At 56.7% G+C, this 11,445-nt stretch overlaps 2 protein-coding genes across 3 annotated transcripts in view; one reads left to right on the top strand and one right to left on the bottom strand.

The window, feature by feature from the left end:
* The first annotated feature begins 660 nt into the window (after positions 1-660).
* On the top strand, positions 661-2,671 carry CHST1 (carbohydrate sulfotransferase 1). Its single transcript, XM_075152525.1, has one exon. It carries the CDS (start codon positions 696-698, stop codon positions 1,953-1,955), a length of 1,260 nt encoding a protein of 419 aa, XP_075008626.1. The 5' UTR covers positions 661-695; the 3' UTR covers positions 1,956-2,671.
* Positions 2,672-4,982: 2,311 nt separating this feature from the next.
* The window catches only part of LOC142083085 (transmembrane protein 263-like), a 242,692-nt gene continuing 236,229 nt past the window's right edge, over positions 4,983-11,445 (bottom strand). For both annotated transcript variants that reach the window (XM_075152172.1, XM_075152173.1), the window contains exon 3: positions 4,983-9,872. In XM_075152172.1, coding sequence (XP_075008273.1) covers positions 9,586-9,872 — 287 coding nt within the window. In that variant the 3' untranslated portion in view covers positions 4,983-9,585. The remainder of the gene's footprint in view (positions 9,873-11,445) is intronic.

Raw genomic sequence — 11,445 nt, 5'->3', positions numbered from 1 at the left:
GCTGGGGGCCCATGGGGCTGGCAGCTAGGAGACAGCTCTGGCTCCAGCTGCAGAGCTCAGCCTGCTGCTCATCCCCAGAGGACGACTGACTCAGCTGGCCTGGCTGGTGGACCTCCGAGGAAAGAGGTTTGCAGCTCCAGGAGAGCCATCGCTACTCTCCCAAGCAGGAGGTTGTTGGCCTGGACGGGCCTTGTCCTGCCAGCTGGCCAGGAAGGATGGAGACGAGCCTCTCCAGGCGGTGCTTGGCACCATCCCCTGCCCCTTCCCTGCACTGGGTGTCACAGGCACTGGGTGGTGGGGTGACAAGTGACTCAGCATGGCTGGGGAGGAGGGTTCGCAGCAGCTGGTTGGAGGCACATAGACGGTGCGGCCACCGGGCTCTAACACCCCCCTGCCTGGGCACGGGGTGAGCTGTGGGGCACAGGATGTGCATATGCCCCCCGCCTGGAAGGAAGCAGTCCCTGGGGCTGAAGTCCTGGCTGGAAGCGTCTCTCCAGGCTTGCCAGCCTCTGGCAAGCTCTGCAGCGTGTGACTGGGTCCACTAGTGATGGCTGATGTACATGCACTGTAGGAGGGCGTTTGCTGGTACATCCAGCAGTAAGATAATGGGGTCCTCCTTGCTCAAACCGTGACTTCTCTGTTGGGTTGCAGACACCGAGACGACCTGTGAAGAAGCTCCATGAAGGTGACCAGCCATGCAATGTTCCTGGAAGGCTGTCCTCCTACTAGCCTTGGCATCCATTGCGATCCAGTACACAGCAATCCGGACCTTCACCGCCAAGTCCTTCCACAGCTGCCCCATCCCCAACCCCGTGAACTGCAGCCTGAGCCAGGACGCCGATGCGACCGACAGGCTGTGCGACGAGAGCCCCACTCCCACGTATAACCTCTCCAGGAAGACGCACGTCCTCATCCTCGCCACCACCCGCAGCGGCTCCTCGTTTGTCGGGCAGCTGTTTAACCAACACTTCGATGTCTTCTATTTATTCGAGCCCCTCTACCACGTCCAGTACACCCTCATCCCAAAGCTGACCCAGAGCAAGAGTACGACGGACAGGCGGGTCATGCTGGGGGCCAGCCGAGACCTGCTGAGGAGCCTGTACGACTGCGACCTCTACTTCTTGGAGAACTACATCAAACCCCAGCCCGTCAACCACACCACCGACCGCCTCTTCCGCAGGGGAGCCAGCAAGGCCCTGTGCTCGCCGCCCGTCTGCGAGTCCCTGGGAGCCGTCGATCTCCACCTGGAGGAGGGGGACTGCGTGAAGAAGTGCGGTACCTTGAACCTGACGCTGGCCACCGAGTCCTGCAGAGAGCACGGGCACGTGGCCATCAAAACCGTGCGGGTACCCGAGGTCAGCGACCTCCGGGCCCTGGTGGAGGACCCGCGGCTGAACTTGAAGGTCATCCAACTGGTGAGGGACCCCCGGGGGATCCTGGCGTCCCGGAGCGAGACTTTCCGGGACACCTACCGGCTGTGGAGGATCTGGGACGGCACTGGCAGGAAGCCGTACAACCTGGACGTGACCCAGCTCACCACGGTGTGCGAGGACTTCGGGAACTCCGTGTCCACCGGCCTCAACCGGCCACCGTGGCTCAAGGGCAAGTACATGCTGGTGCGGTACGAAGACCTGGCCAGGAACCCCATGAAAAAGACCGAGGAGATCTACGATTTCCTGGGCATCCCTATGGACAGCAACGTGGAACGCTGGATACAGAACAACACCCGAGGAGACAGGTCCTCCTCCAAACACAAGTACGGGACGGTGCGCAACTCGGCGGCGACGGCGGAGAAGTGGCGGTTCCGGCTGTCCTACGAGATCGTGGCGTTCACCCAGCACGCCTGCCAGCAGGTGCTGGCGCAGCTCGGCTACAAAACCGCCGGCTCCGAGGAGGAGCTGAAGAACCTCTCCATCAGCTTGGTGGAGGAGAGAGACTTCCTGCCCTTCTCCTAAGGAAGCCCCGGGGGGGGGGCCCGGTTTTGATACAGACTGTTTCTAACTGTTGCCTTATTTTAGTTTCTTTTGTTTTGTTCCCCCTCCTCCCCGCCCCCCTTCCTCTCTCTTGTCTTTTTTCTCTCCGAAATTTGCACTAAAGCTTGAGCGGGAATCTCAACAGAGACCAGGGGAAGCGATGGCCGCCCCTCAACACCTTTCGGACGCAAGAGGAGTCGGGTCTCCAAGCCAGAGCTAGAACTGTGGATGGGTAACAATGTTTACAAAACACACAAAATGTATAAAGCAACCTTCAAGCTTTCCAAACCGAAGGGTACCTGGGGTACTGTACTTTTGCACTGTTTACTTTTACAATGTAAGAGGTAAATATAAATCTAATTTATGAATGGTGTCATCCCCTCCAGAATAACTCCCCTTGCCCCCCCGATGAGCAGGTTAGACTGGAAGCTGAACACGGAACAACCTCCTCGTTTTTGATCTCGGTGCGACATGTCTGTCTGTTGAAGTCCTGTTATTGGGCTGGGCAGTTGGTCAGCTGCTCGTACATGGTTGTTTGGTAACACCTGTGATATTTCTTTGTGCCAAAAAACCCACAAAAGGAAAAAAAAAAAAAAAAAAGGGGGGGGGGGGGAAGTGATTGGGTGGTTTGGAAAAACCCAACACATTTAATTCTTTATTTCTGTGTTTTCTGTAAATAAAAGTGCAATAAAACTGACCTGGGGGTGAACTTCAACTGAAAGACCTCAATGACTAAGCTGGGGTGGATGCACCAACAGGCAAAGAGCAGCATCTCCCGGTCTGCCCGGCTCCCACGAGGCTGGGAGCGGGTGGGGGCAAGGCCGGGGGGAGCCGCCCCGCAGCCCCCCAGGGCGGCAGGGAACTGCAGTCGCCTCCTTTGGCATCTGCGTGTTTGCATCCGAAGTGTGCCAAAATGCAAGTAGTTAAGCCAAAAGCGAGAACCTGCGGTTATTTACAGACCCGAGAGCTTGTTGGCCTGCCCGGGGGGACGGTTCTTGCCGAAGTGCGGGGCCGCGGAGCGCTCACGGCACCAGCACGGTGAGCCCGGCCCCGCGCTGCTCCCCCGCCACGTCTGACGCAGTTGATGCCAGCGTTGGCATGCCCTGCCCTAGAAGGCCGGAGAAAAGCGCTCGAGTTCAGGTCATAAAACTGCCAGAATGAAAATGAGCAAAGAAGAAGATGGCCCTGACAGTGCCCGAGCTGTTCTTCATGAGCTGCCTCGCGCACAGGGCACCTTGCGGGCAGCGAGCGAGCCCCTGACCAGCTCCTCCGACCCAGTCCTCCCAACAGCCCAGCCCTCGAGGCACGTCCCACAGACCACGGGAAGCCGCTGGGGCCAGTGCCCAGGGGACAGAGGACAGGAACGCCCCAGCAGTTTCCCATCCCTGTTGCTCCTGGAGCCAGGCGGGACGGGAACCCACAGAGAGATGTGACCACAGCTGGTCACATCCACCCACGGCTACCCACTGGCAGGGGCATGTCTGAGCCACCCACAGCCCACCTACCTGGGCAGGTCTCCCTTCCGAAGGCATCTTCCGAGGTCTGCTGCCCGCCAGCTCCCAGCCCGAGCTCTGACTTGGGAGAGGGTGAGACTGGGTGCTGCAGTCAGGCGCAGGGAGCCAGGACACGCTGCCCGCACACCCCCTGCCTGGGTAAGGCAGGGGAAAGCCGTAACTAGATGGGATTTTCCAGCATCCTTTTCCCCCTTTAAAGACTTCTGGAGGGGCAGTTTTGCAACCTGCCTTAACATGGCAAACCTGCTCCAGCTGGGCTGCAGAGAAGGTGAGCGGTGGTGACGTATCTGATGGCCTCTCAGGGCTCGCAGCTGGAGCCCCTGAAATTCAGCTGTGCTGTCTGCAAGGCGAGACGGCCGGCTTCGGCCCCACGAGGAGGAATGGGGCAACAGCGTGCATGGGGTGGGCATCCCTCCGTCTGCCTCCCCATGCGGGCACAGGGGCAGCTCCTAGGAGAACCCCCCCCACCCCAGGCACCTTCATTCAGGGGCAGGAGCAACGAGTGTCTTCGCCCTGTCCCCTCCACTGCCAAACCTGCTCCTGCCACCGGCTGGGTGCCTCCCGAGCCACGGTGCCCCGGCTGCGGGCAAGGACGGAGGAGTGGGGCAGGCGGCAGTGGTGGCCGCCGCCAGCCTCATCGGCTCGCTGCTCTTACGGAGCAGCTGGCAGCAAAACGTCAACCAAATAAATGGCTTGATTGCCCCGTTATTAGTTACTAAATTAATCCTTTTGTCAGCACTTAACAAATGCTGAGCTGTTGGCTCCTGGCCTCGACCCAGTAAAAGGGACACCCTTGTCTGGGGCCCGATCCAGCACAGCCCGGCCTTTGGGCTGCAATCCGTCCCCGGGAGCATCAGGCGGCTCTGCCCTGGCTAAGTGCCCGTGGAGCGGGTGAGGTGGCCAGGGTGGCCGGCTGTGCCCTCCCCAGCGCCCGCGCTGCCCTGCCAGCCGGCGAGCGAAGGCAGAGGGTCCGGCTGCCCCGCGGGGCTCCCCCGCGGCTCCGGGGAGGGATGTCAAACCGCCTCCTCCTGCAGAAAGGGCAGGCTGCTGCGGGGGGAGCGAGGCTTTTCCTCGCTTCCTCAGCTGGGGAAAGTGGTTATGCACACCTGCACGAAGGAACAGGGAATGTAGAGGCAAAATTTCCTGTCTTCAGCTGCCAAGATCCCACCTTCGGGGCTAGGCCAGCTGTCCCCGGCCCCAAAGTCCTCTTGTGCACCTCTTGGTCTTTAAACCAACACAAGAAATTTAGAAGTCTTATCCAAACTGTTCTTACCGTTCCAATCAGGAAACGCGCCCGCAGCAAAATGGCTTCTGGATCGTGGTTGAAAGCCATGTCCGAGTTTAAGCAGGGACGGAGGTTCAGCCCTGCCTGATGCCTCATGTAGAGCCCTTAGGGGAGAGATCTGATTTCCCAAGGAATCTCTAACATCTTCCTTCAACTGTGCTTCCTCTCCTCGTTTCCCCCCACTGGAAACAAGAGCCGGTGTAACCAAGGTTTTTATCCTCAAATTTTACTGTAATTAAAATACAGAGATGCAGAATATTCCCAGAAACACACTGCAAAACAAACCAAGCAAACAAATTCAGTAGGAAACCAATTACAGACAATGAAATGATAAAGAACAAAAGTGTTCTCTGGAGCCCAGCACCGTGCACGGGACCGTGTGGCCGCAGTGACGGTTTTGGGTGGCCAAAGGGCTCCTTGGCTCCTAGAGAAGCAGAATCAGGCCCTGGCATCTCTCCCAGCAGCTCTGTGGCTCTCTCCAGCCATCTCCACGTTCCCACTCACGCTGTTGTTTTTACAAGGATGACTTTGCAATGGAAACACAGAAATGACCCACCCTCAGGGACAAGAGCCAACGAGGGAACCCAGAGGAAAGGAAATGGGTTAAGATTTTCCACACACAAAACACAAGGGGACAGAGAGGGGTGGAAGACATGCACTCCTCTCCCGGCCCAGGGAGCTGCGGGGACAGAGTCACCCTCTCTGCCCTCCACAATCTGAGCGTGGATCTTTAATGAAGGTCGCGGTGAGAGCTTTGGAGAGCTCTATCCAGGGGCAAGACAAAAAGCTAAGGGAGGGATAAAAAAGAAAGCGAAGAATAATAGGATAAGCAAAGGGAAAGGGGAGGAGAGGGTATGCCTGTGGGCTCTCCTCTCAGCCGGGGCACGTTCCTTGGGCATGGGGAACACCCAGCCATGGTGGGGCACAGGGCTGCGTGTAGGGTCACATCCCACCTCCGCCACGGGGAGATCATGGTGAAAGCCTGGGGGAGATCTGGGAAGGTGGGGGGTAAGGTGGGAGCTGATCTGGCACTTGGACCATCTGTTGGGCATCTGATCTAGCTAAATGGAAACACCTAGCAATCATCACTATTGTGGAAGCAGGGCACCAGCCAGGTGCGGACCACCACCGCACACCAAAACCCGTATTTCTCCACTTCCCTTTCCACGTTCTTCCCTAGGACGAACTCCATCACGTTCATCCTCTGATTCAGAGCCTGTCCTAAGAAACAAATTCCCTCCATGCTCCCCCTTTATCTTGTTCCCCCACTCTTATTCTCCCCTCTTCTCCTCCTGTCACCAGTCCCCCTCTCATCTTCTTACCGTCCCCTGAAAACTGATGATCTTCCTTGTACTAGCTCCCTTCATCCTTCCCCCGGTGGTGCCCCCCCTTGTGTACAAGCCCCCCCCCCCCAGCATCAATGGGATTTATGCACAATGTAGGTTTTGCCCCTCTTACCACGAAGGGGCGGTGGGAGAAGGGCTGCACCAGTGGCTGAGCTGGACTCTGAGCTGGCTGAGGTCTCTGTACTGGGGGAAGAGGAAAGATGGGGCATCCGTCAGGAGCCAACAGCTTCCCCATCCAATCCGGATCCCACCGTTCTGCAACCAAAGCTGTCAGGAGGCGTCTTTGCTCTTAGACTGGGAACACCGATCCTGTTTTCCTTCTGCTCTGGCACTGAGAGTGCCCAGAAAAGCAGCCTGGGGCTGGGTCATCTGGATGAACCGAGCAGGCCTAGCACGCTAACAGACGTACTTTCCAGAGGCCCTTTGAGTCCTGCATAGTTATGTATTCCTGAATGCCCGTTAAGCCGTGTGAGGCCCCGGTTTTGGAGTAGATTTTATCTTCTACCCGTTTGCCTTCTATCTGCTCGTTTGCCCTCTTTTGCTATTGATGGTCCACGAGTTCTCCGTTAGCTGGGCTCCAAGAACAGCGATTTAGGCTGTGAGTTCCCCTCACACCTCTTCTCCCCTTCTCCGGGCCATCCTGCAAGGAAATGGCAGTTCCAGACAAATGGAGAGCTTTACTCCATTTACCGCAAGGACACAGAGAAGAGCAGAAATAAAAAGATGGGAAACCCTCAGGACCTATGGCCTTCCTTAACGCACCTTTATCCCATTTTCCACGCCTGCTCTGCACACACGGTGCCTGCAGATAATGGCTTGGGAAGGATGTACCGCCTCCTCCAGCAAGAGCCTGTGTGGGATACTGGTTAGCCAAAAGCATGATGAGCTTCCCATCACCTGCCCAGGGGTGGCTGGTGAAATAAAGCCCCTTAGATACTATCTTCTCCTGCCCAAGGCAGTTAGGAAGACGACCGTCTTCTGGCTCTATTGGTAAGAAACTGCGCCTTTCTAAGAGGGCTGGTGACAGCGCAGCTAGTTAGGCGCAAGCAGCTTTTGGCTTGGGGTTAGAGCTGGCTTCAGGAGCGGTCTGTGATCTGGAATAAGAAATGAGACGCGCTCAGGGAGAGCGGCGAGCAGAGATCCACGCAGTGCAAACTGCCCTCCTGCTTTGCAGGGCATTTGAGACAAAGGAAGAACAGACAAGACTTCTTCTGGCCTTGCCGACTGCCACGAGCATCCCAGCAAAGCGCAGGCACACATCAAGGCCTGATCTTTCTGTGAAGCTGCTGCCCTCGGAGACAAAACCAACACGTCTGGGTCAACTTGGCCTTCACCAGAACAAAAGAGACGAAGCGAGGAAATGCACACACATACCAAATGCTGTTTCCTCTTCAGAAACAAAGATGTAGGTTAAACCACTCTCATGCTATCAAGAGTAACGCGCTGTGGAGATCAGCAACTTCTTGCCACTGCAAACAGCAGGGACTACCCAGCGAAGGGTATGGAGGGAGACTAACACCAGGGACACAGCCACTTAAGTCAGGCCCAAAACATGGATTTAATAAAGGTCTGAATGAAAACTGTTTCACAAGCCCAAAAACATTCAGCAAAAATGGTGGCGGGGGGGGGTGTGTGTGTTGTACTTAAATATTCCCTGACGTCTGAGCCCTAAGCACAAGAGAGCAGCCAGGAAGCGCAATGACCTCCAATGGGAAATGAAGATCAAGGAAGTTGGCTTCAGCGTCCAAAAGATAGGGCAGAAAGTAAACAAACCGCATGGACGGGAGAAAGGGGATTTTTCACATTCCTTTGGTTTCAATAAACTACGCTCTTGGGCAACAGAGGGGAAAACATCCTCTAAAAACATGATTTTTATTTTGAACAGGACCCTATATAAAAACTATATGCTGGAAGTGCCGAAGATGACTATGGAAACTCCTCCGCAGCAGTGGCACAGTTTTGTTTACCTGGCTGAAGACATGCCCGCGGGCTGATACATACACACGCGCTAACACAGATGCATATTTATAAAATACAGCACAAGCACTGCTTCACTTGCCTATGCATCCAACGCCTAACGACCTAGGCTAATCACCTGCCAAAGCCAGGAGCGGCAGAGTTAATGGTGGCTTTCCTCATCCCAAGAATTACAGGGGACCTCGGAGGGAGCGAGTGTGTCCGTGTGTGTGTGCAGGATGCCACGTGGCCCCTTGAGCATCACGGGCCAGGCTGAGGATGGCTGTGACTCCCAGGTGAAGGCAGGGGTCTGGGTTTCTGCAGCACTACGAGCGTGGGTGGGCTATTTAGTGCAACACCGTCATTTAGAGGAGCCGGGCTGGAGCCCCAGGAGCAGCGTGTGGAGGAGGAGTTGCCCAGGCAGGATGGCTGCTGCCGGAGCACGCTCAGCCCCACGGGGAAGCGTTCTCCAACACGGTGCAGCTCGCTCACAGCCAGGTCACAGGGAGAGCCTCCCCTCCCACCCCGCAGCAGAACTTGGGTGGCATTTGGGAACACGCTTGCTCATGGTTACTAATGACGTCTGTGGAGTGAGAGTGTGACCTAGAGTCAAAATGCCCCTGTGGCAGATGGGGATATCGCCAGAACTTCAAGGGTCAAACCCAAGGGCCCAGTTTGTGTCTCTCTGGAGCATCACTACCTGTGCTTGCAATGTCACAGAGGCCTGGCAGATGCCGCTGTCAGCTGGGAATGGGAACATACAGCAGCTTTCTTCCTCCTGCCTCTCACCAAAAAAATTTGTGCAGAAGTTGATGGCCCGGGACATATGATACTCTTGTGTGGCATCATCCCCGGAGCTGCTCTGCTGAGCTTGAGGGTTCCTTCTCTGAAGGGTGCAATTCAGCCAAGGAGTAAGTGATTGGGAGCAGCTTGTGGGATGGGCCCTGCGAAGAAAAGGTAAGAGGAGCAGGGCAGGAGGGGGGCTTCCCCCTCTTCACAGTATCTCTCCTTTGTGTCAATGGGACTTTCTTCTATGGTTCTCCCCCAGGCAGACCCCCCAAACACACCTCCCAGAGCCAAGGGAAGGGGTGTTTCAGAGGCTGTCTTCCCAGCTGAAGTTGAATTTGACTATATAACCCACACTTCAAGCAAGGCATAGTTCCTCCCTCTCCCCTCTTACCCCCCCACTTCCAGGCAGATGGAGCCTAACACCCTCTCCCACCCCTCTGTGCTTACAAGAGCAAGACGAGAGGAAGGAAACTGCAAGACAGAGACAACGGTGTCTTTAAAGCCCTCGGAGTAGAGACTGGTTCCCAGTAGGTGATGGGAGTGAAAGGCATTGACAGCGGCTCTGTGAACTCCGAGCCAGGCAGGCGGTGCTGAGCAGGCTGCAGCCGAAGTCTGCTCGGGTGCTTGACCCTCCCTGAAGCGGTTGGTTCCAACTCAAAGAGGTGCTGTGTAGGGGGAGAGTATGGGCAGGTTGATCTTTCGGAAGGGAGCTGCGACGGGGATTAGTCAGCCTTGTCCTTCTTCTTTGTGGTGAAAGGGACTTTGCTGGCAACCGCACTACCCACAGCTCCGACGCCGCCGGTCACTGCCGAGACGCTGCCCTTCACCAGTCCGACGCCAGCAGCAGGGACGCTGGTCACAGCTGTTTTGGTGAGCTCCAGGCTCTTGCTGCCCACCCAGGCAACTCCTCCCAACGTGGCCCCCACGGCTCCCCGGGTGATACTGAACAGGCCGCCCGTCACTCTCCAGATCACCCCTGCCTGCTGCTGCGGATGGTCCTTGCTGGCATCTGCAGGGAGAGAGAGAAAGGGAAAGTCAGAAGTGTCCACGCCAAAAACCTTCTCCCTGGGCACCTCTTCCAGCCCAGGAGGGTTGTCCACCACGGCGCACGCTCCCGTATGCACAGTGCCTTGCAGCCCCAGACCTCTCGGCGTCTGATGGGGGAACCAGGGTGAACCCAGGCCGGAGAGGACCTTGGGAGGGTAGGGAGTGGGAGCGGAATTGCCCATGTGACAGAGAAGGGAAGAAGGTGGCTCAGCTACAGCCCCAAACTCGCAAGCCCCAGTGCTGCAACGCAAAGCAAATCCCACTAACGAGATGTAATTCCCCTCCTGCGTGTTGGCTAACGCCAGTAAATCACAAAGACTAACGCCAGCACAGGAGGCAGGAACTGCAGACAGCTACGGCTGACGTCTGCGTGGCCTGCAGGTCCTCAGAAGCATCTGCCTGGAGGCAGGTCTGCGCTCATGTCAGATGGGGGACCGAGACACGGCACAGACCTATCTGCGAGAACTGTAATTGAGCTAGCACAGATAGCAAACTGAAGTAAAGATACAGCGACACGGACGTCACCTCAGGTTGTACAAACCCTCCGGAGATCTCAGCTACGTATTTAATAGTGTTAAGACAGTGCTTAAGTTGCTACACTATGTCACTGCTGGTTTACCTGTGCCAACTGGATCAAGGCCAGCATGATATATCCACCCGAGCTGCCATCGCACCTGCCCACAACACTGCAGACGTGACGTTCACAGCTCGCCGTTTCTCGGGAAAGGGTTGACTCTGAACTGCTACTCACGGGATCCAAACCCGACAGCTCTCCTGCCGGCCTCCACACAATCCTCTCCCTTTGCGTCAGCTAACAATGCTGCGCGCAGGCAGCGAGGGAGGAGCTGCTCTTTTTGTGGGGCGAGATATTTTGGATCCTCTTGACTTGTGATTCACTGCCAGTTCCATACATGAGATGAGTTACTAATAATTGCAAAAATACAATAAAGCAATCCTGGCAGGAAAAAAAAACCAAGCAGGGAATACAGGATCTCTGGAGCAGCAGCAGCCCTTCTAACCCATCACCTACTCAGAAGAGAGGTTGCACAGCGCTGATGCAGCAGGAGGGCTTTAGCCTCCTGCTAAATGCGCACCCTGTTTCCCGAGAAGCAGGGAAATAACAGGGATGGAAGTGGCTTTCCGAAAGCCTGCATAAAAACACGGTGCAGTCACGCGTCTGCAGAGATCCCGGGAGAGGGGCCGTGTCAGCAGCAGCCGCTGCCTCGGAGCAGAGCACTGCAGGGGCTCCACCAGCACCCCGAGAAGGGAGCCAGCCTGCACTGCGCAGCCCGGTGCGCACCCGTCCCCCCGGCACGGGCGCGGGGACAGGTCTGGCATCTGTCCCTGGGACCAAAGAAGGAGACAGCCAGGCTGCGGCATCCCAGTTTAGCCGCCCGCCCAGACTGGGCTGCACAAATGGACCCACGCTAACCTAAGCAGGTGGACAAGCTGAATACAGCTAACGGCAGGTAGGCGAGAGCTGCTGGCTGAATGCACTTTCTTTTGAGATCCCAGCCCTTCCGCCGCACTCTCAG

Source organism: Calonectris borealis, chromosome 5, assembly GCF_964195595.1.
Source record: "Calonectris borealis chromosome 5, bCalBor7.hap1.2, whole genome shotgun sequence".
Classification (NCBI taxonomy): Eukaryota; Metazoa; Chordata; class Aves; order Procellariiformes; family Procellariidae; genus Calonectris; species Calonectris borealis.
The sequence above is the reverse complement of the archived record's forward strand: the minus strand, read 5'-3'. Positions and strand labels throughout refer to the sequence as shown.

Excerpts from the sequence above, each read along its gene's own strand:
- CHST1 (XM_075152525.1), top strand. The coding sequence starts at position 696 with ATGCAATGTTCCTGGAAGGCTGTCCTCCTACTAGCCTTGGCATCCATT.